This window comes from Castor canadensis, chromosome 14, assembly GCF_047511655.1.
Source record: "Castor canadensis chromosome 14, mCasCan1.hap1v2, whole genome shotgun sequence".
NCBI classification, from domain to species: Eukaryota; Metazoa; Chordata; class Mammalia; order Rodentia; family Castoridae; genus Castor; species Castor canadensis.
In genome coordinates, this window is record NC_133399.1 from 114,512,759 (window position 1) to 114,537,242 (window position 24,484).

A 24,484-nucleotide genomic window follows, 5' to 3' on the forward strand; every position below is an offset into this window, starting at 1 on the left:
CATTTCCATAAAACTGCTCGGGTTACCTGGTAATTCCCTTTGAGGTTTCCTATCAGCTGAGAGATCTGGCCGACAACATTGAGGTCGTGCAGAAGGTTCTGCAGATCTTGATACAGCTGTCCTGGCCCCATGTAAACTTTGCCTGAAATAAGGAGAAGGACAGACAAGAATAGTGGGGACCAAAAGCCTTGAACATGGCCTTTGGGAGAACACTAGGGCTGCACCTTGGGGAACCAGGAATCCCGCTGGCTCGACACTCGCTGTCCTGCCTTATCCAAATCACCCCGAATGTCATTTTCTACCCTGCAGTCAACATGGCTCCCACTGAACCTGACCTCCGCCTCGGGGACGGTCCCCAGCCGGGGACAGGCCCTCAGTCTGTCTCTGCTCTTGCGACCTGAGCCTTTCAAGACACTGGGGAGTTGTTCTGTAGCTTCAAGGTCTGATTTGGACTGGTACTTTGCCATTGCTACCGTTTTTTAATATTTACGTAATCACTGAGTAAGAAGTACTTAGAAGTAACCTGAATCAAATTTTCATTACCTAGGGTCAGCGAAGGTCAGACAGTCTGTGACTTTCCCCAAGCTAAAGAAAGCAGGAGTGGAAGTGGTTTCTGCCACGGTGTCACACGGCCTGGGGTGCACGCGCCCTCCAAGGCCGGCCCCACACCTTTGGGTGGGCTGCAGGAGCCAAACCCCACAGCAGACCTGTGACACCCAGACCAGACGATCCACCCCAGGAGTAGACTGTCCGGAAGAACTTGAACTCAGAACCGCACACCTCGCCCGTGCTGTAGACCAGTGCGTGGTAACGCCCAGCCTTCTCCCATGCTGCACAGAGAAATCGCCAGCAAAGGGAGCCAGAGCTCAAACGCAGGCACAAGAGTTCATTTGGGTCAAACGGTGACAGTGACTTGGTCCCTACAGGGCGGCTACCTGAGGTCTGGCCAGCCACAGGGCGGGAGCCCACCAGGGCCTGCTGGGTTTGAGGCTCTGCTGTCCACGTCTTGAAATTCTTCACAATTCTGAACGAGGGACCCGAGTGTGCATTTTGTACCAGGCGAGCATGTTACGAAGCGTGTCAGTGTGTCTGACGTAATGTGCAGGTTAAGCTGAAGACTTCTGTAGGGCAACGCTGCAAGCAGGCCACGGGTGCGTGCAGCTGAAGCCCCGCTCGCCCGAAAGCTGGGGTGGTCACCACCGCTTTGCCAGCACAGTGCGTCAGGGACGTAATTGCAGGGACACTCAGGTAGAGGCGGCCTGAGCGCTACACCTGACAGACGCTCTCAGTGAGAACTTAGTGAAAGTGCCAGTTACCTTTGCTAGCTCACGTCTGTTTCTCAGTGTACTTGTAATCATCAGTCAATAAAAGTACCCTTTTAATTTTGGTGTGCAGCTCTTGGAATATCAGCACACGTGCAGCCATGTAACGTCAATCAGCCCACGCCACGGTTCTGCGGCCCCCGGCACAGCCCTGGGGTCCCCGCCATGGCTCTAGGACGGACTCACACACAGCTCTCCCACCTGCAAAGATTCCCTCACTGTCCCCTCAGAGTCACACCGCCTCAGCCCCGCCCGGGCAGCCACCAGCACGTTCTGTCTCGCGGTGTCCCAATCTGCTCCTGATTGCCTGTGTCAGAAGAACCCCTTGGTTTTGGAGGACCAGAGTCTAGCCTGACCACAGCATCACTTGTCCAGGAAGCAGTGGCAGAGCACTCTGCGTCCCGTGTCCATCTGCACCCCATGTCTGTCAGTGCACGAATGCAGCTCTGCACACATGTCCATCTGCACACACATCCACCCGCACGCAGACACAGCTCTGCACCCCGGCGCCCAGAGGACTCAGCTCCAAGCTCCTGTCCCATCCCTGAAGCACACGTAAGCTGGCAGTAGTTTCTCAGCTAGTGAGTCAATCACCCCCGCCCTACCCAAATAATTTGTTCCTGTTAGAAACACAGAAACATGACAGCCAACGGCTCCTAAATGAGTTTGAAGAAAAGAATTTAAATTAAAAGAGGAAATTGGAAGAAAAACAATCTTTTCTATCAAAGTACATGTCACCCTCTTAGATTACTTAAAATTCCTCAGGTCGCCATCTTAGGGGACTTGCATTATTTAAAGGGCTCCTGTTTCTTTTGGATTCTTGTACAGCCCTATTGCCCACCAAATTACGTGCCCTAACCCATCCCCCAGGCCTTTTAGCCAATCAAGAAAGACTGTAACCTTTGACCTGGACAAATCCCAGGTGAGGGGCAGATACAGCCGTGTCAGGGATGTAAGGAGGAGCCACTGTCAGCCATTGTGTGCTCACGTGCTTGCACCTTTTGATCAAAAGAAATTGCTTGTCAAGACTTTGTCTCCTGTGTGTCTGTTTTCAGCACAGGAGGGTCTTTAATGCCAACAATTTGGGGGCTCGGTCCCGGATATTACATTTCGTCCGAGAACAGGGGCCCCCGGCCCTTCCCTAGGGAGACCTGTCCTGCTGCCTGGTTGTGGCAGCCCCGAGGTTCAGCTGACAACGACAACTTTCGGGATCTGTGAGTGATCATGGACTCCAGAATTTCTTGACAACGCGGAAAAAAAGAGCTCTGAAGACAGGGGCCATGGTGACCATGTAAGTTTTGTGCACAAACCAAGACAAGAAACGTCACGGGAGGGACCAAGTAATGTCTTGGTGGTCGGGACACTGGAGGCTGTGAGATGTGTGAAGGAGACGTGCTGGGTGACATGCAGGAAAAGCAGAGTCCTGATCTTCAGTTCCGAGGTGACCTCATACTGTTTAAGGTGGAATTAGACTCAATCCAAGTCAGCAGCTTATACTGACCCGCCAGCTACCAACGGGTGACTCTAGCTCCCACGAGGGACACGGCCAGAGATGGACAAAGAGAGAGAATCAGAGTGCAAGAAACCTCCAAGGCAAAGGGGGGGTTGAGCTCCTGATAGAGCACAGTCGACCAGAAGGGAGAAATGGGAAATAAAGGCAGCAAAGACAGGGGCCAGAAAACAAAGGCCCAGGATAAGATACCATCTGAGAGCCCCCTAGGGAAGATGTGAAAATATTGGGAAGATAGCCCCTGTACTAAAGGGGAAAGAAACAAAGAATGGTCAAATACTGTTGTTTTATCTGGACCCAAGAACTGATCTTAAAGCCTTTGGGTTTTTGGCCAAAAATTTGGGTCTGCCGAGGACTGGGTCTGTCAACTATGAATTCAACATGTAAACGACAAGAGCCCATCACTTAAGAGGAGATGGAATATGCATCTGTTGGAGACAAGTCCTGTAGCCCTGTTTCCACTTGAAGAAAAAAAACCTTCTAACTGGGCTTTTCTCTCCTCCCTCCCCACTCCCCCTTCCCCTCTTCCCCTTCCCTTCTCCCCCTTCCCCTCTCCCCCTTCCTCACTTCCCCTTCCCCACTTCCCCCTTCCAGCCCTTCCATTTCTGCCTCCCTTTAACCTCCTGCCCCTTCCCTCCCTACCTGAACCCCCTCCTTACCAAGACTTCAAAGGGAGTTAGAACAATGTCATCGAGACACTGAGAATCTAACTTTTCCTCAGTCTGAAGAAGAAAAACCCCACTCCCTCTTTCCTCTTAGGGAGATTCCCCTCGGAGGAGGTGAAATTGGGTTTCTAAATGCCCCTCTCACCAACTCTGAGGTCCGAAATTTTAAAAAGGAGTCACGACCCCTTCTCCAGGATCCCTTCGGGGTCTCAGAACAGGTTGATCAGTTTCTGGGACCACAGATAGATACTTGTGCTGAGTTAATGTCTATTTTGGGAATTCTCTTCTCAGGGGAGGAAAGAGCCATGGTCCATAGAGTGGCAATGGCTATCTGGGAGCGTGAACATCCCTGGGACAAAGTGTCCTGGCGGCTGATGTTAAGTTTCCTAGTCAAGATCCCCGATGGGATAACAACACCCCAGGGCACTGAGAAAATAGGAGACTTGAGAGAGTCGATGATGAGGGGACAATCAGGGGGAGGTGATTAACACGACCATTAGCTTTATAAATTTCCTGGGAAGCGGGGACTTCGTATTTCAAAGACTAAGTTACAATTTGCTGAGACTGGAGTAAAATATCTGGGACATTTGATCAGGAAGGGCCAACAAAGGATTGGTCCAGAAAGAATAGACTGGTCTCCCACTCCCAGGAACAGAACAAGAATTGAGAAAGTTCCTTGGTTTGTGGGATACTGCTGGTTGTGGACAGACTCATATGCCCTTAAAACTAAATCTTTTTATCTCAAATTGACCCAAGAGGAGATAAGAACAAGCAGATGAGCTACTTATCACAGCACCAATGCTAGCCTTGCCCTCTCATGAACAGCCTTTTCACCTCTTTGTAAATGTAAACAAGGGATTGCCCTTGGGGTGCTAACCCCAAAACACGGGGATCAATGTCAACCTGTGGCCTTCTTATCTAAATTCCTAGAACCTGTCACCCGAGGTTGGTCTGAGTGCATTCAGGCAGTAGCAGCTACAGCCCTCAACTGAAGAAAGCAGAAAATCACCTTTGGGGCAGTCTAGTTATTAGCACTTCCCATCAAGTTAGGACAATCTTAAACCAGAAGTGTAGACGGAGGATAGATTCCAGGGTCCTAAAGTAGGAGGCTATCTGGATAGAAAACGATGACCTGACTCTAACTACTGATGGGGCCCTAAATCCAGCCACTTTCTTGGAAGGGGAGGCAGAAAGGAGGAGCCCCACACATAAATGTTTAGATATTATTGAATACCAAATGAAAGTAAGGCCAGGCCTCGGGGAAACTCCTCTCCAGACCGGGCTCCATTTCTTTGTGTGTGGCTCCTCTTGGGTAATTGGGGGGAAAAGACACAATGGGTAGGCCTTGACTATAATAGAATCAGGCTGACTCCCTAGCAATTGGTCAGCACAGACGAATTGTTTGCTCTAAATCAGACTCTTAAAAAAATCAGCCCACTAAATTTGTCTTAGAGACCAGATTACTTGGATTAAATGCCTTCCCACAGCACTACTCAGGATAGGGACGGCCCCTCGGAAGGACACTGGCCTCTCCCCTTATGAAATGTTTTATGGCCTTCCTTACCTTAGCTCTGTTACTGATGTGCCTTCCTTTGAAACCAAAGAATTTTCCTCAAAAATTATACACTTGGATTGTCCTCTACCTTACTTTCTCTTAGGAAAAAAGGATTGTTAGCCACAGGCTCCTCCACTTGACCTTCCCGTTCACCTGGCACCAGCCTGGCAGTCATGTGCTAACCAAGACCTGGAAAGAAAATAAGGTCGAGCCAGCTTGGGAAGGGCGCTTCCTGGTCCTGCTGACCATGGAGACAGCCATCCAGACCGCAGAGAGGGGGTGAACAGGGGTGGGCTCATCACACACGGGTAAAGAAGGAGCCCCCCCCCACCCAGAAGGAACAATGGACCGTGCTCTCACATCCAGGTGACACCAGAGTAACCTTAAAAAGACTACAGTGAAATTATTCCTTCTCTTTCACCTGGGAAATGGTATGTTTATTATTAATGTAACTCAGAGTACTTTTCCCTTAACTGTTGAATTCAATGCCTGCCTTCCTCATGGAGACCTTACATCCCAACTCCAGCTCCAAGAATACTCCTTTTATATGTGCCCCATCCCTGAACCCACAGGGGAGCCTGGTATCTGTCCAGAGTGGACAGATGGGGGGTTGAAACACTGGGTATAAAGGATACACTTCTCCCTTTTATGACAATCCTAAGGGCTGGGCCAGACCCCAGGGCACTGGAAAGACTCCAATTTCCACCATCCAGAACAATCGACTGTCTTTTAACAGACTACAGTAGAAATTACAGCTGTTTCAGACACACCCCTCTCCTTCTTGCAAAGATAAACAGTGTGACCCACTTAGATTAGGCATAGAAAGCTCTTGGAGTATGACACGAGAACCATCCATATTTCATAAATATGGGTTGCCTCAGGAACAGACCCTTTAGGTGCCTTGAGCTCTGTCTAGCTTCCAAACTCTCTCAGGGGACACCCAGTTCTACCTCCGCACCAACATTACCTCCATGTTTCCTCCACGTTTATACAATAATCAAACTCAGGTAACCACAGTAGAAGTCAAGGACTTAAGACAAAATGTAGATACAAATGCTTGGATGGAATGGATAATAATTCTGTCAGCACATTAAAGAAGAGCGATTGCTATGTTTGCCCTACTGGGAGGCCAGTCTCAGGTGGTCCCGTTTCCATTAGGATGGTCCTTGGACCCAGATGGAATGTATTGCGTATTGGCTGTGTTGCAGGACACCAAAGCTTGGGGCAATGAATCCTGCGGGACGCTGTCACTACTGTTCCCATTGGTCAGAGGTCCTATGGGTCAGCCCCCGAGGACTAGGAGGCCACCCACCCTAGATGTCAATTATGTGTCATGTCTCACCAGGCGGGGGCACAACTGACAAATGTGGGAAACCCGGCAGGATGCAGTGAAAGCCGGTCCTCCAACAGCCTCACAAACCAGTCAGCGTACCTCCGCACAGCACCAAAACCGAGGAACAGGCCAGACCCGAGTGGGTTGAGAATGGGACACAGTTTAGGAAAGAATTATTTTTGTTTTCTGGCAAAAACGTATTGGTCAACCAAAAACCCTCTGTCAAAATGTTTGTTAGACTTGAGCTCCAGGCGCCCAAGTTGTAAATTCTGAACCGGTTCTCAGTTGCCGGGCTGGCACATAATGCCTGCCTGTCTCTGGCTTTTCTCATGGACACGACCTGTTTCCATGGAAATCCCTGCAACAGGCGGGGAACTCCGGGGTGTCAGTGGAATGGAATCTGATGTGACAAAACGGGCCGGGGCCAGGGAACAGGTCAACAGTAACAACACTTCAGCACCCTCGCTGGAGGGTGGGCTCCTTGCAGATCCCAAGAGCCTCCCACCTAGGAACCCATGACCCTTAACAAGACCTGAAGTGTCCCCTCTGCTGGCTGAGGCATCTGGGCAGGCGGTATCTGTGGGACAAGCAGGGGTAGAGAACAAGGACTCTGAAGCAAGGCCAGGTGTGGAGGCACACGCTTGTAATCAACACGTCAAGGCCAGCTTGGGCTATGTAGAGAAAACCTGTCTCAACGCCCACCACACCCCCAAAAAAGGACTCTGAGGCAGGAACTGAGGAGCACTTGGTGCCTTTGCGGGGAGGTAGGAGATGCAGGGTCAGATGTGGAGTGGGGGTGGGGGTGGGGTAGAGGTATAGGGTAGGGAACAGGTGCAGAGCATGAGGGCAGGGCCCTGGTGTACACGGGGGGTGCAAGGTGCAGGTGTAGAGGCACAGGCATAGGGTGAGGGGCACAGGGCTCAGGTGTAAAGGGAACAAGCAGCCCATGTGAGTCCCACAGGCCCTCACACAGGGTCACTCAGAGCTGCTTGTCAACCTCTGTTCCAGAGCGAGCCCTGCTTCTCAGAACTCCAGCCATCTTCCTCCTTGTGAGAGCTGGGCAGGGATCCAAGGGGCAGTGGCCCTGCCTAGCATGGTACTGGCCGCTGCCTGGCCTCCTCCTCCCTCTATCAGCGTCCAGCCTCCACCTCTGCAGTGCAGCATCTGCACACCATCTCCTTGGGGTCTAGGTTTCGTCCAAGAGCAAGGGTGGTGTTATAGAGTAAAGGAAGGCGACAAGAAACCACCCTCTGAGAATGACGTGGACAAAAAGCCACATCCCCTCACAGTTGGAAACCAGGTCTGAATGTGCAGTGTCGCTGTGACAGACAGAAAAAAGCACCAGGGGGACAGGACAACTCCAGATGCCCCACAGCCTGCCAGAGCTTCCTGCACTGTGACAGAGCAAGAGCAATGAAAAGGCACAGCCGCCGTACAGGCAGAGACCCTGGCTCCTGTGGCCAGCACTCCTGAAAGCGCTGTCTGGAAGCAGCTCCTGTCTTCAGTTAGCGGGCAGGATAACTGACTCTCGCAGTTAATGGACAGCAAGAGTCATGGGACTATTTTGAGTGGGGTTTTGTACCTGGAGAGGAATAAGGGTCAAGTTCAACCTTATTCACATATTCTGTATGTGAATATCCAAGTTTCCAGCACCATTTGGCAAGGAGTTTTGGACAAGACACCGAAAGCACAGGCAACCAGAGCACAGAAAGACAAGTGGGGTTCTATCTACACGCAAAGGAAGCACCCAGTAAAGAAACCACCCATGGAACAAGTAAAACTTCTGACAAGCAGCATCGAGAGCATATGAGGAACTCAAAAGACTCTGTAGCGAAAGCTGCACGAACCCAGTTTAAAAATGGGTGAATTACGTGAGTACAGGAAGTACATGAAGATGCTCAACACCATATCCTCAAGCCATACGTGGAACCCCACTGCTGGTCTCAGTGAGCCCCGGTTCTAGGAGATTCCACTTGGGCCGAGCCGGCACGAAGGCACGACGACACAGAAGGTGGCTAGCGTTTCTCAAGCCGTGGAGGGGCAGGCCGGCTCGATGCCGTGTCCCATGCAGGTCCTGGACGTTGGCGTGCAGGTGCCCGGGATGACTACGGCCTTTGCTCACTAAGTGCTGTTAGGAAGAATCTCGCTAACTGCTCAGGGCTGATGCCATGACTACTACTTCAGTGCCTTCAGAGTCACTCGAGCACTGCTTGGGGGGTCGTAGGGGGCAGTGCGCTTCCCAGGATGGCCAGGCACCAGGCACAGTGGGGCACGAGGAGACCCTGGTGAGCAGAAGGAAGCAGGCAAAGGCCCGGACAGGGGGCCAGGGAACTCCCGGACTCCACGACAGCATCACGTGGCCGCTCGAGCCCTCAGGGCTCCCCCGACTGGCAGCCAAGGGGAGGTCAGGAAGGTGGTCCACTCAGTCTCCATTCACAGCTAACCCTCACATCAGTCACTCTGTTGCAGTCTGCTCCAGTGAGCCCCATTTTCCTGGATGTGCCCTTCGCACTCCATAATGACCACTCAACTAGTTCAACCACAAAACGAGCACCGGGACGCAGCTCGGTGGCAGAACACACAAAGTCCTGACTTCAGCCCTCAGCACCCCAAAAAAAAAAGCAAGCAACAAAAAATGGTAAAATAGAAAACGTCTAGGAGTTTATTACTTTGGCCCCTTCCCTTTTATTTCAGAATTTCTCTTTAAAATTTACTCAGAACAGGGCTACGTGAGGTGGCTCACACCAGTAATCCCAACTATGTGGGAGGCAGAGATGGGGGGGACCACCAGGCAAAAAGGGAGACCCCCCTGTAACCAACAAGTCAGACGTGGTGGTCCAAGTCTCTAATCCCACCTACTCCAGAGGCACAGGGAGGAGGACCACGGTCTGAGGCCAGGCCAGGAAAAACACAAGACCTTACCTGAAAAATAACTAGAAACAAGGGCAGGGGCGTGGTTCAAGTGGCAGAGTGCCTGCCTCGCAAGCCCAAGGCCCTGAGTTCAAACCTCAGCCTGCCAAAAAAACCAAAACACACTTAAAGTACTTTGGAGGCCAAGCATGAAGGGCAGGGTCCTGACATCCTCACCACCTCCCTGCTGAGCCAGGCAGCCCTGGAGCTTCACCACTGCTCCCTCACGGTGACACTACTGCTTAAGTGGAATGCTGTCACAGACCATGTCTGCAGCGCCCCATAACCCTTACTGAAATCCCCTCGAGGTGCACATGGCCTCGGAAGGACTCACCCAATGAGCAATCACAAGCACTGAGAAGGTTGTCAGAGACCCCTGCATACCAGGCTGAGGGTGGCACAGGCCCTCAGCGTGGAGAGGCAGGGACAGGAGCATCACTGTGCCTGCATGGCCGTGTCACAGAGTTGTGTGGGCGGGCTCTGCATTCAGAAAGAGCCCAAGCTGGAGCTACTTACTGCCCACGACGTCCCACCTGCCTCCTACCATGGCGCCAAAGAAGACAACAGGGTATGAGGGGTGCTGAGTGCCAAGACCCCCCCACCAGTGCCCTCTGCACATGGCACCCCACCCCTGAGCTGTCCCACCGCTATGACAGCACATGCAGGGCTGTCCCCGAGGAGCTGGGGTGACAGAGGAGCTCATGTCCTCCAGGCCTGTTCTCTGCACACAGGGGCTGGGAGGCGCAGAGCCAGGCATGAGGCTCGGCAGAAGCATGGTTCTGCCCATCCCTCTGCCTGTGTCAGTCTAAGAAAGTGAAAATATTTTTAAATGCCAAAATCAAGAAAAAAAGCACACAGACATGTTTTTACACATGGCTCAGAACTTAAAGATGTTAGTATTTTGCTGTATTTCCTTCAGATGTTGCTTTTACCAAATGTTAAGGTGCCAGGTGCCCTGTGGCCTCTGTTGTTCTCGGGGTCAGAGTTTCCACTACGGCTCTGCCATATGAACAGCTCCAAACTCCAGGCTCTTAAAAGCTTACCCTTCCTTATGACAAAGGACAGCCATGGTTGGCCCTGCCCCCTTAACTTTTAAGGATTATGTAACTACCCATAAAGTAACAGGGCTGGTTGTTATAAAATCACTCAGAATTTGCACATGCGGATGAGTGGGCTGGCCTTAAAAACACATTGTGCTCTCAGTTCCCAGGATTCGGGGCATCTTGCTAGGAAGTGCTTACAAGATCTGCGATGTTGTCAGTCTCAGACTGTTCTCCTAAAACCCCTGGGCCTGTCTGCTAAAGCTGGTGTCCCTCCTGCTGCAGGAAAGACCCTGCAGAGCGGGCCTGGGACACCTCCCCTTCCTCTCCAGGCTCCTGCCTAGACGTCACCTTGCAGACAAGGAGTGCTCTGTCATCTATTCTATTTGCTGAAAGTGAATCAGGGCCATGAAGACTGCTCAGCTACCTGCTCCTGGCACGGGATGGCTGTTTTCTCAGGCAGTGACCTCCCAGATGGAGCACAGACAGCAGAAGTGACAGACAGCAGGGCCAGAAAGGCTCCCCCAGAGCAACTTGCCGGACCAGGCCTCAGAGGGTGCAGTCTTTCTCTTCCCCATCAGCGCAACTGGAAAAGGCAGTGAAGCCTTCAATGACCCCAGGAAAGTGCACAGTACTCTGAGAAATAACTTCAAGGGGTGGAACTCAGTGGGGGTTAACGCATGTGGCAGACGTGTACCCCAGACCCTGTTTTGGGGGACAGAGAGCTCACGGGCACAGCCCCTGCTTCCCCACCTTCCCCAGCAGCGGTTGCTAGGCAGTGACACCCACACTGTGCCTCCAACACCAGATGACAGACCAGCGCTGCCAAAACCAGATGCTACAGAGTCACCAACGGCAAGAAAGTCACACAAATGCATAGCAGAACGGGAACTTCCAGCTAGCTTCACAATGAGTCTGGCATAGCAGATGCAAGGGAAGGAGAAACAGAGAAAGAGAACACCATAGCGAGCCTGACACTGGTAATGAAGCCCTGAGGATGTTGGGGCCACCCAGGTGGTGTGACCCAGGGTGGGCCACAGTCCTAGTGCCACACAGAAGGGTGCTTGATTCCCTGACTGCAGCGTGGCGTTGACACGGTCAATACTGTGAGCCTGACACCAGACACAAGCTCACCTCTGACCCCAAAGACAGGCTGCAACACCTCCCACCCCAAGCTGGTGAATCCCCTCTCTGCATCCAGACCTGAGTACACTGATCGGCCAGCGACCCGAGCTGTGTGTGAAGCACTGAATCCGGCGTGTGTGAGGCACTGAGTCCAGCCGTGTGTGAGGCACTGAGTCCGGCCGTGTGTGAGGCACTGAGTCCGGCCGTGTGTGAAGCACTGAGTCCGGCCGTGTGTGAAGCACTGAGTCCGGCCGTGTGTGAAGCACTGAGTCCAGCCGTGTGTGAGGCACTGAGTCCGGCCGTGTGTGAAGCACTGAGTCCGGCCGTGTGTGAAGCACTGAGTCCGGCGTGTGTGAAGCACTGAGTCCAGCCGTGTGTGAGACACTGAGTCCAGCCGTGTGTGAGACACTGAGTCCGGCCGTGTGTGAGGCACTGAGTCGGCTGTGTGTGAGAAACTTGAGTCTGACTGTGTGTGAGACACTGTGTCTCACTGGGTATGAAGCAGACATGTCTCGCTGTGTGAATGCTGTAATAAAAGGCAGAAGTTTGAGAGACCAGCACATGCCACAGAGAACTGTCACATTCGTTCATCCTCGAGTCTGTGGTGGCCCACCTCTCTCATGAGAAGGGGCCTCACCTGTCCACTCCCTGTGGACCCCAACCAGACCCCCGAGGACTTGCCTCAGAGGGGTCCCTGCCTCCCAGCCAGAGGCATGTCATCCTTGCCACACAGCAGTGAACCTTTGAAAACCACAGGTGACAACACTCTGTGCTACCGAAACCCCACACTAGCGACCTGGGCATGACTTCTCTTTCTCAGGGATATGGACTCAACTGCGTGAGATGACAAGCGTGTTAACTAACAGGTTGTAGTCATTTCACAGTGCAGACAAGTATCAGACTCACCCATGCATCTTACACACATAAAATCTCATTTGTTCACTGTAACTCAGTGAGTTTGGGGAAATACAACCTACATGCAGAGTGACCACACAGTCCTTTCTTCAAAGACTTAGCAATAATTGCCAATTGTAAAACCGAAGCCAAAATTTCACCAAAGTCTCAGACAAAGGATAAGGTGGACGTCCCACAGGTTTATATTCTCACAGATGGACCAGGATCCCAGGAGCACTGTGCCAGCTACGCGGTCTGGTCCTTGGCTGCCCCAGAGCCACCGCTGCTTCAGGAGTGCCATGCTGGAGACCAGGTGCAGCTGCACGCACGCATGGGTGAGCCAGCCCAGGGGGGCTGCCTCCACCCACACAAGCTCCTCCTCAGCCCCTCGTCCTAAAGGCGTCCTCTCTTCTTCAGCTGCTAAAGGATTTGTCTTTGCTTCCATTATGGGATGTGTCCCAGGCTGCAGCATTTGTGTGTCAATGAGCCTGTCCACTCTGGCCATGAGCTGATTCAGGACAGCCCAGTCTGTGCCTCCATCACTTAGGGATTACAAGGTGAAGGAGACAAGTGGAAGACACCACCTAATCAAAATGCATTATCTCCCCATTCATTCAACAAGGGAAGTCATAAAGACTAGAGAAACGCAGAGAAGAATCAGCTGCCTTCAGATAGTCTTTCACACACCCTTAAGTTACCAGTATCCTCCGTTCTCAGTAACACTACACCAAGAGGCGTCAGACCCTGCCACCACCCTCAGTAACAAGTCAGTATAGGACACGTGCTGCCCGAGCATGGCGTCAGCGCAGAACATGGAGCAGAACAAACTTCTTTTGAAGGCAGAACAACTTCTTCATGCTCTAAGACAGTGTGCAAAAGGATGCCATGAAGAACGGCTCCTGCGGAGGCCAACGTGCTTCTCCATGGGACAGAGCACAGCAGGCTGTGTCTTCCAGCATCTTCCAACTGCCCATTACCCTAGGCTCTGATGGCAAACGTTCCTCCTGACACTCTGAGGACCAGTCCGTCCTCAGTGCCTCTCTCGCCGCTCACAGCATCTCAGGCTCAGGTGCAAAGTACACCTGTTCCGGTTTGTCCATCCATGGTTTCGGAAAGTGATTAAATCATCTGTACTGCGATCTTAAACACTGCTAACTGACTCTAACCTCATTCTAAGCTCAGTACGCATCACAAACCGAAAAACACAAGAAAACGTAAGGTTGTGTGCAATACTTAGAATTTATCTTGTGACTCAAAGTCATCCACCACTCTTCTGTCTTACGTCGTTTTGAAAATGTGGGATATAGTTTGATATTTTGGTTATTAGTTGAGAGACTTGCCTCAAAAAAACCACGAAGAACGTAACATCATGCTATGAAAACGAGCCTATTCAGCAGCTCGCCAACCCGAATGACTGTCCACGCTGGGGGCGGGCGGGGGGCGGGGAGAGAAAAGCAGAAGAGAGTTCAGAGCAGTTAGAGCTGGCGCTCGCTACACTGTGTTTTTGTGGCCCAGGCAGATGTGCACATCCGGCCAGAAAGGCTCAAGTCTTCCCTGCTGCTGTCTTGGATCACGTGAGAAACAGATTACTCTGACAGGTTAAAGCTCATTTAAGGCATGAGGTTTGCTGAAAGTTCCATTTGGTACATTTTTGTGAGCATTGGGGACTGAAAGCAGGGCCTTTCTTACCACTTGAGCCATGTCCCCAGACGCTCAATTCAGAGACAGAGGCCAAGAAGGGAAAAAGCTTAACTAGCCTCACTGAGCATGGCAGTGCTAATCCCAGCACACCAGAGTCAAGGCAGGAAGGTCACCAGACGCGGATAGAAATCTGCAGCCTGGGCCTGGAGATGAGGCTCAAGCGATAGAACGCCTTCTGGAAAGCACCAAGCCCTGACTTCAAATCCTGCACCTGTCTGACAAATGCCAAGCCCTGAGTTCAAACCCCTGAACAACGTTTCGTAGTAATAATTGCATAGTGACTTCTATGCAATGCTGAGACTTTGCCATCTCTCAGTAGGAAGCTCCCAAGTTCACGCTGCAATTCGGTACCAGAGATACTACCTGAGCCTGAGTCCTGCCCTGGTCAGCAGGCAATGCAGGAGAGGTACTTCTAGTGGCCAGTGTGTAGAGGAGCCCAAGGTCAAAGCATAAATATGGGCTCTGGACTGCACTGCCCTGACAGGTCTACTGTGTCAACCTGGTTCTAAACAGAAGCATCAGAGCTCAGGCGGCCGCGGCTTGCAGGGCGTTGGCACGTGTCACTTACGTGGCTTCACGTTTGCCATCACCGCCAGGCTTTCAGGCGAGTGCACAGCGGAGAACCTGCAGTGCTCTCCCGGGCCAGGACTGCTGCTGTACTCGATCACATCCACGTGTCCCAGGGGGACACTCCACTTGAGCAGGTACCTCTGGCTGGTCACAGCATGGCTGTCGTGCAGGCTGCTGGAACCACAGGAGGACTGTGACTTTGTGAATGACAGGTGGATGCTTGTAACACTGCCCACCCTCAGACACCACACAAGGAACACTCTAACTGTGGAGTTAGACTCCTGGCTTTCTTTCTAACAGCTGCCATGGGCTCCATGGTGGGCCTCCAACTGGATGAGTGCAGGAACCCTCCCAGCACTCTTAGCCAGACAAAAAAATTCACTGATAATGGGACGTGGTACCTGCCCAGCAAGTGCAAACAAAGCTCTGAGCTCAAACTCCAGTACCACCAAAAAAAAAAAAAAAAAAAAAAAGACCTAAAACAACAACAGAAATACTTACAGAAGCAGCTGAGGGAAGAACTCGGCCCAGAGCCTGACCTGCAGACAGGAGCTTCTGCCGGCCAAGGCTCAGCCCAGCCCCCCGTCCCTTTAAACTAAGCGTGCTTGCTACACGTCTCCCTCAGTGGCAGGGCTGGGTGTGCTAGCAGAGCGGCTCAGCTTGCCTCCCTTGCTCTGGATGTACATGCATGTCACTAAGGCCAGCACGTCCTTACCGGGAGCTGACCGTGGCACACATCAGCACGTCGTTCAGCATGAACAGCCGGCGCTCCTTGGTCTTCATGATTTCTCCTCTGTCGTTGTAAACGGTCTCTATCACATCATCAGATCGGATGAGGTACCGACTTCCACTGCTGAGGAGCTGGATGTGCAGAAGACATCTGACAGTCACCACAACCCCAATGTGAAAGGATGTGCAAAAGTCTCACCCCTCATCCCTCCCACTCCCCCTCAGGCATGGATGCCCTGGGTTTACAACGTGACTGTGAACTCCACATCTCACAGACATGCAGTCTGTGTGGCTGCACTATGCAGAGAAGGATCTAAAATCCCTGCAGAGAGGATTCCCACGCTGAAACGGTGGCTGGCACAGTCCCTGCTCTGTTCACCTGTCCTCACACTGCTCTTCCACTCACTCCAGCTCCCGCACCTCGGTCAGTGCGGCCTTCTCACTGACTTTCTAAAGATGCTCAGGCAGCATCTGCACTTCTTACAGATGCTATGCTGTTCCACCAAGACAACCAGGGCACAGGAACGATGTTCTGTGCCGGTCAGTCCCATGGCACGCCGCCCCGCACTGCGAACAGCGTATCCAATGGGAAACGCAGCGTTCTCAGCCCAGGTGATTGCTGCCACCTTCTGATCCCACCCCTGTGCTGGACGCCAGCCCCGCAGCTGGGCAGCCAGGCCGCGTGCTCACGTGTGCACGCCCGGGCTGCGGGCCCCTCCTCCACCCACACGTGCCTCCATGCCCTCAAGCACCAAGAACGCAACTGATCGCAAGTCCCTGTTCACAAAAATTCCACATGAATCATGGGGAGACTGGGGAACCTGCTGCTGAAAACGCTGTCACAAAGTTCCCAGAGTGAAATTACTGGACGCTATGATGGAGAAATTACCCCTACTGAGAAAAAAGAGACTGTGGCTTTAGCACGACCAACACTGCATGCAATTAGGAACACCTCCCCATGGACCAGGCCCTGCGTGGGCATGGGAGGCCCACGCGGATCAGCGGGCTCCTGCGGGAACGCATGTGCTGATACCAAGCTGAAACACAGCCGGCAGAGGACCCACCCTCACCCTGCGTTCCGCACGTCACTTTCACGACAAACGCAGCTTAGACACGCACTGCTGAAGCAAGCGGGGAATTCTGAAGGCGAAGTTTAGCTAAAAAGTTGCTCTCAGCCTCTCTGGGGTCCGCGCTCACCCGGGAACTAATGCCCCCAGTGCCCTCCCGAGGACAGCGCACAGCCCGCCGAGCCCGGCACACCGTCCTCAGCGTCCGCCACCCCGCAAGCTCCCGTCGACCCCACTTAAAACTCTGGCCAAGGGCAACGTCCCACATGACTGTTAGTAAGCGGCTGAAGTGACGCTGGCTTGTTAGTACGAAGCAGAAGTAACTTCAGCAAGGGTTGAAACACATCTCTGTCAACCTTGTTCAGGTATCGCTCGTTTATGGCTTTTGCTATTTGTTTGATCTCACAGCGCTGGTCGGCATCCCTCTTCCTCTCGTTCAACTTCTCCGCCAAGGTTTCGAGCTCTGTCAGCGCCATCTGAAGGGGTAGCCGGTCGGGGTGTCCTTTGGAAGTGTTCTTCAGCATGTCCTGTGAGCGAGGAGGCAGAGCGTGGGCCGTTACCACACCCGTCTCCACCGCACAGGTGCAGGTCACTCACGGTCTGACCAGAAGGAAGCATCGCACTCGGGAGGGCGGTAAGCTGGTGCAGCACCAAGCAGCTCCGTGTGCAAAAAGTGCAAGAGGTCTATAACCGGCGCTGCTGGTGAAAGGACAGCGTCTGGCAACGCAGGACTTGCCGCCGTCTCGAGGGTCTGCACTGTGTCTAGGATTAAACGTCAGGCTGTCTTCCTTGATGTGCAGGACAGATGCACCAACACATAAAGGAGTCTAGCTCCTTTTTCAAAACAGCAGTTTCCCAACACCATTAAACACCTGCGTGCACTCACCCAGCAGGGTCTACTGTCCCCACACTGAAAAAGTAACCTGGCCTCAGGGGGCAGAGCCTCTGTGGATGCTGCCACCGTGCGGGCAGACCTCAGTGTGCCACCACAGAGAGACCTCGGTGCACCGGGCAACAGTGCAAGGTCCCACCTCAGACTGTCATAGTCCATCGTGCCTCACACACACCGCCTTTCCCAAATTGGAGACTGCAGCCCCGTGTCCAGCAGCCCCAAGATGAAAGGCCCATGACACTGACTGCCCAACAGCATTTGTCACTTTGGATCTCGGTGTCACATTTTAAATCTCACTTGTGTCAAACCTTTTCACTGTGATGTGTCTGTTATGGGAATCTGTGAGCAGCGGTCTCTGACGTTACTATGTAACTGTCTGCTTAACGGTGAGGCCCGTGACCCTCCAGCCTGGTTAAGGACCTAGTCCTACAAGAGCGGTCTGCTGGCTGCCATCCTCAGCAAGGCTGGGCTCTGTAACGTGAGGGCCCTGCCCTTGGTGACAAATGCTGCTCCCCTCGAGCTAACGCTGTTGTCAACACATTACAGCTCAGGAAACACAAGCAAAACAAGGCTAAAACACAGGTTGGATGTGGTGGGGCACACCTGTAATCCCAGCTAACTGGGAAGTGGAGGTAGGAGGGATGCAGTCTGAGGCTGACCCAGGCAAAGTTAGTAGGAAACCCTACTTGAAAAACAAACTAAAAGCAAAAGACTGGGGTTGGGGGGGGCTGTAGTTCAATGGCTAGAGTGCTTGGCTAGCAAGCGTGAGGCTTGAGTCCAGTCCCCAGCACCACAAAACAGTAGATAAACAACAATTAAAAAATAAAGACGAAACACATTTTCTGGATACTTTGGTATTAGAGAAACAACAGCTTGTGCTATCAATATTCTAAAACAGAGTAACTGTACACTCGAAAACGTGAGATATCAGAAAAAAAAGAAAAATGGCCTATTAGCCTAACACAGAAACACTTGATATCGATATTCTAGCGTTTTTCACACTTTTATGACTACTTTTAGTTAAAAGACACATTTCACACAGATTTGTCTGGATAGAAAATAAAAACCCCAATGGACGGGGCCTCAGCAGTGCCTCTCAGATGCCCGCTCACCTGGGAGGGACAAACCCTGCTCATCCGGCAGCCATGGTACCAAGCCGCGGACCCGGCTGGCTGTCCTGCAGGGACAGCAGGGACTCCATGCAGGAGGAGGCCTGCGGGGACACCTCTGAAATGCATTTCTGCAGTGCTGGTCACTGAACCCAGAGCCTTGTGCAGACTAGGGAAGCGCTCTACCCAAGTCAGGTCCCCAGCCCTCAAACACACGCTCTAATGCAAGCCCTGGCGGCACAAGGTTGAGTGTCAAGACTTTGACAAGGCTAAGTGCACTTTGGGGCTCATGTGGACTTGGTGGGGAGACAAATGGGCTGGGCATAGACTAGTGTGTCACACGAGAGGGCTCAGATCTGCATTGCAGGGATGGATGGATCCCCAGAAAACACTAGTGCCTCCCAGTTCTGGGGGCTTGTTGAATAACTCAATGACTGACATAAATCTGCTTCTCTGTTTAAATCTGCTCCTAGCTTCCCAAGCCTGTCCTCACACACTGGCCCAGAAGAGCAAATCCCTTTTCCACATGGCTCTGGGCTGCACGTGGCTGCTGACAGCCCCACGAGAGCACCGGCCAGGGGACACGTGACACCCTCTGGGTAAGGTCGCCCACTTACAGGTGGGTGCTGAGGCTCTGCAGCTGCCTCTCCCACCCCTGGCCTTTCATGTGGAGTAGCAGGTCCCCCCCTTGATGGACAGCCGAGGCGGGGACCGGAGGCAGACATACCTGCAGCAGGAGGATGAACTGTGGGAACCGCTGGATGGGTTTCATCATGAGGCTGTAAAGGGTGACCCGGTCTGGGCTGCTCTCCTTGCTCTGCTGTGGGGACATTTGGCTTGTCACTGCAGCCAGTGGGACCAGGCTGTCCCAGCCACATGTGGAGGGCAAGGACGCAACTGCCCAGCTACTCTGGACCGGCTGCTTACTATAGCTCACCACGGAGAAAATGCCCTCAGATGTGTGGGAAGCACCTTCTACCTGCCCCAGAGGACTTGCTGTCCCTCCCTGCCCTGAGGGGTTACATCTCACTGCCACAGGCCCTGCTCTGGGAAGGACAGATTCCAGTATCCCTGAGTGTTGGGGCTGGCCAGCAGGCCGCAAGAGAGGACGGTCACCTCTCCACTGCTTAGGGCGGAAGGTTCCTCCTGGACCCTGAGGACACCTTAGCCCACCGCTGAAGATGTCACCAGGCAAGACCACTGACAGCCTGAGGCTGGGGCAGCCTTGACCCTGGGCAAAACCTGGGGCATCTCCATTGAAAGGAACCATCCAGAGGAACAGCCTGGCTCAGAGCCTGTGTCCAAGGCGGCCTCATACCCTAAAGACTGATGGTCCGGGGCTGTGGTCACTGCCACACCAAGGTTGACATCCTCAGCAACTTCGTAACAAAATCTTAACTCCGTCGTGTGTGCTTTCCCCGCAAAGGAATGAGAGACTGGGACAGCAAAAGGACAAAGTGGTGTGCCTTCCAGAGCTGGGGTACAGAAGACCTCTATGGGCTGGAACAGCGGGGCCACTGTGTCCATCAGGAGCAGAGGAGGGGACGAGGTTCCAATTCAAGAAAATACTGCCCTGTATTCACTCACCCCAGGTAGCACAAGTTTCTAAGAACAAGGTCCAAGTAACAAGAACTCTGTGTTCCAGGGTCTTATAATGCAAATGAATCAGGCTGGGTGGGTACAGCCTTTAAAGGGACTCTCATCTGCTCCACGTGCAGAACCCTCCTCTGTCCAGGTCTAGACTGAGCCCTGGCCCACACCAGCGGCACAGCCAGACGCCAGCAGCGGGAACAAGACCCTGTTCCGCCAGCCTCGAGGCTCTGCCTTCCCAGGCCTTTGCCTCTTGTTCTGAACCCCGAGTCCAGATGACCCCCCACCACCCGAATCCAGATGCTGGAGTTCCCTTATTCCTGACATCAAGCTGAGGACAGGAAGGCTAAGGCAACTCTGGGGTCTGACCTCACTTCTTCCTGTGAACCCACTTTTAAGGAATGGGCAAATGAAAATTATTCAAAAAGCTGCATTAGGCCTGAAATTCACCTTCATTTCAAGGCTATGCCCATATCCCGGACTCTGCTGGCACTGAAACCCTTGTAATATGTGCATTTAGAGGCAAGGTTTGGCCAAGTTTCATTACAGGCACCTTGACTTTGGGATTCATTATGAGAAGTGTTAAAGAAAAAAACGAATGTGCTTACCTTTAAAAATTCAAGAAAAGCAGGCTTGGTGGCACATGTTTTCCTGAGGACTGCCATAGCAGTGCTGAAATTGTTCACGTACTCACTGTAGGCACCCAGCACCATGGACTTGGAAAACTGAAATACAAGACGACTGAGGGAGAAGCAGTGTGGACAGTTCAAGTGCTCCCTCTCTGACCCAAACAGAAGGCCCGAGGCCGCCCAGAAGCGTCCCTCCAGCCGGTGAACTGTGACCCACCACAGGGTTAGCCACTGTGCACAAGGCACATCCTCCTGCCAGCCTGCTGGGAATGCACCTGGCTCTGCAGACCCCACATGCTGTCAGGAGTCCCTCTCCAAACCTCACTAATCTGGGTTTAGGTAAGAAAGGACCAGACTACAGACAAAAAAAGGTGGTAGTTACAGACACCCTTCTTTTAACTTCCTGCCGAGTATCCCCTGGGGTGCAAGCTCCGGGTGAGAACAGGGTCACGATACAAGGTCCCTGGAGAAGGCGCACTGCCAACCCCGGCAGGACAGGACAGGGCAGGGCAGGGGACTGGCTGCACTTCTCCCGGCTGAGGTCCATCCGTGTATGGTCACCTCCCTATGTTCCTAAAATCACAAAGGTTTCCAGAGGCAGGAGTGTGTGTCCTGGTACCAGCTTTTAGAGATACAAACTATCTGCTCTTGGGGAAGGTACCGCGCATCCTCAGGAACGGCCAGCAGCACCTGCGGTGTCACCCGTGTGACTGCTGCCTACTGGAGCACACGTTCACCGAATCAGAGTTTAAAAAAGATTGTTTCCACCTTAAAACGTGTTCCCAAGGTAGACAATTTGTTTCCAAGATAACTTTTTTTTTTGGTGGTGGTACTGGGGCTTGAACTCAGGACCTTGTGCTTACTAGGCAGGCGCTTTACCACTTGAGCCACGCCTCCAGCCCAAAGGTAGACAATTTGAAGCTATTATGCATCACAGGCAAAAACGTAACAACAAAGTAAGCATCCAGTACTTTTTTGCCTGTCGCAGGAACCGTGCAGTGCATTCTGCAAATGCTTCGGCAACGACTTCCAGTTCCACAGCAGCTTCAAAGCACCCTGCGATGCACACACCTCAGCAAGCACTCACACGAACGTACAGGACAAACGCTTTCTCCAGATGTGGGAGCGCGCGCCTGTAATCCCAGGACTTGGGACACAGAGGCAAGAGGATCTCAAGTTTGAGGCCAGCCTGGGCTGCGTGAACTTTTAAAAAATTCTCTCAAGCTTGAACTCCTCACTACCTTAAATAATTAGAGAACCAATCTGCTTCATCTGTGACCTTCCAGCTGAGACAGAGATCTAACCTTCATGCACTAGGCATGACTTGTGCAGAGCAGACATACAATGACACAAAGGGACACGGGCCAAGGATCCCAGAGCCGCTGCTGCGACACTGCGTCCTGTGTCACAGTGAGGGCCAAGCCTGGTCACACAGTAAGAGCTCCACATCAAAGAGGAAAACTCGAGGAACCCGCTGCCTTTCCTGCCATTCCCAGGCAGAGGGCTCTGCGCACACAAAGTGAGATGAGTCGGGGTGGGGGGCACATCCAGCAACAAGAAGTGCCACCAGTCACACAGTGGTGCACCGGGCATGAAAAGGCCAGGCGTGGCGGGCCACGCCTGTAACCTCAGCTACTGAGGACGTGGACATTGGGAGGGTGGAGATTCGAGGCCAGCCCAGACAAAAAAGTTCCTGAGACCCCATCCCCATCCCAATCAACCATCCAGGTGTGGAGGTGCACCCCTGCCACCCCAGCTCCATGAGAACTGTCCAGGCCGGCCTGAGCATAAACAAGAGACCCCATCTCAAAAATAACCAACACAAAAGAGGCAAGAGGTGTGTGTGGTAGAGCACCTGCCTAACAAGGGTGAGGCCCTGGCTTCAAATCCCAGTATTACCACAAACAGTAAAAATAAACATAAGTATCTTTAAACCTCTCCAGATACGCCTTCCGTCCTGAGCCTGTCCGAGTGTCCCCCGGACGCACCCTGCCCCTTCCTGCGTCAGCTCCAAACCACATCCTGACCCTGACCCCACGTGGAGACCCCGCCCGTGACAGGCACCCTGTGAACAGGCCTGGGGGGGAAGGCAGCAAGTTACCGAGGCCACGAAGACGTCACCGATGGTTTCCACGGCGTCCCACTCGGCCACGCGGCTGGCCAGCGCGATCTGGAACATGCAGTGACACTGCAGGATCTCCCTGATGCGGTGGAAGACTGTCCGCAGCTTCCTCTCGCTCAGGACCCGTGGCTCCATCGCCGACAGCGGCTTCTCGTAGTGCTGAGCCCAGCAGGTGGCATCGGCCGGGCCGGAGGAGGGGACATGTCACTCTCCATGTACACAGGGATGTTCGTCCCAAGACCAAACCCCTGCCGCCGACAGTGATGTGCAGCCGTGACACTCACACGCTTGAGGGTTTTATGCTTATGAACTATGTGCACACAGCCTAAGTGATCACACAAATGCCCACAAGGAAAGGGATGACCCAGGGCACGCGGTGAGGGGACACCACGTCGAGCTACCTCCACGATCCTCTGCAGTGCGCCCACGTAGTTCTTCTCGCTCTCCACGATGGAGCCCAGGATATACCGTCTCACCACCTGCGGGACGTGAAGACAGGCAGTGCCAAGGCTTCAGAATCCCACAGCCTTTTTACGTCGATGTTCAGGTGCACTGAGCAAAAAGGGTTGTTTTTAAACAGCAGGTAAAGGAAGCCTCCAAAGGCCTTCAAAGTATTCAAACAGAATGCAAATTAAACACATTACGGGGGCAAACATGCTTCCCCATTAGCACAACTGCATTCTTCTTTAAGCCTCAAGTTACACCTCCCAACAATAGCACAAAAATAAAATTATAGCACTAAAAGTAATTCTTTCCCTTATACAACGATGAACTGAATGAGCTGATCTTATTTTGTGCCCAACACTATGTTAGATGATATTTCATACAGAAAAGCAATTCCAGCCAGGCACTGTGGCTCAGGCCTGTAATCCCGCGACTCAGGAAGCAGACATCAGGAGGGCTGAGGTTCAAAGCCAACACAGACAAAAAGTTAGTGAGGCCCCCATCCCAACCAATAAGCTGGGTGAGGTAGCAAGCCCTGTAATCCCGTCTTCTACTGGGAGGCATAAATAGAAGGGGTCAGGGTACATGCAGGCCCCAGGCAAAAACCTGAGAGCCTATCCAAAAACTAGGGCTGATGGAGTGGCTCAAGTGGTAGAGCACTGGGCTAGCAAGCACAAGGTTCTAAGTTCAAACCCAAATACTGCCAAAAGAAAAAACAAAAACAGTAATTTCAGTCTTGACCAAATAAAGCTATTTGCAACAGTTATCTAAAATCATGATTTCAGCCAAAGTTCCAGAAAACAAGGGTTGTGGAAGGAAGAGACAGACCTGTGACCACACAAAGAGACGCCTGCACTGAACAGCACGTCATTTTCTGATTTTCTCATTAAAATCACAAGGATGTGGAGAATAAACTTGTGACGGGAAGATGCAGAAGGCCAAGCACACTGGACGCTGGCACTTTCAGAGGCCTGGGCACATGCCAGCCAGTGTCACCTGCCATTAGTGCTGCTAAGCATGCACACGCGCATACACACACGTGTACACACAAGCACGTGAGCCCATGTGCCAGCACACCTCACCACAGCGCACACAGCACACACTGCGTGTGCACACACACACACACACAAAGCCCATGTGTACACGGGCACACGAGCCAGCACACCTCACCACAGCGCACACAGCACACACTGCGTGTACACACACACACAAAGCCCATGTGTACACGGGCACACGAGCCAGCACACCTCACCACAGCGCACACAGCACACACTGCG

General features: G+C 52.7%; 1 protein-coding gene across 19 annotated transcripts in view; it reads right to left on the bottom strand.

The window, feature by feature from the left end:
- Arhgef10 (Rho guanine nucleotide exchange factor 10) overlaps positions 1-24,484 on the bottom strand; it is a 109,422-nt gene that overhangs the window by 22,111 nt on the left and 62,827 nt on the right. For 16 of the 19 annotated variants that reach the window (XM_074055319.1, XM_074055315.1, XM_074055326.1 and 13 more), the window contains 8 exons: positions 23,165-23,242; positions 22,743-22,922; positions 20,621-20,737; positions 19,150-19,242; positions 16,778-16,948; positions 15,341-15,486; positions 14,624-14,799; positions 27-142 (listed from right to left, as the gene is read on the bottom strand). In XM_074055319.1, the coding sequence (XP_073911420.1) occupies positions 27-142; positions 14,624-14,799; positions 15,341-15,486; positions 16,778-16,948; positions 19,150-19,242; positions 20,621-20,737; positions 22,743-22,922; positions 23,165-23,242 (1,077 nt within the window). The remainder of the gene's footprint in view (positions 1-26; positions 143-14,623; positions 14,800-15,340; positions 15,487-16,777; positions 16,949-19,149; positions 19,243-20,620; positions 20,738-22,742; positions 22,923-23,164; positions 23,243-24,484) is intronic. The other 3 variants (XM_074055325.1, XM_074055322.1, XM_074055321.1) reach the window with 2 other exon arrangements.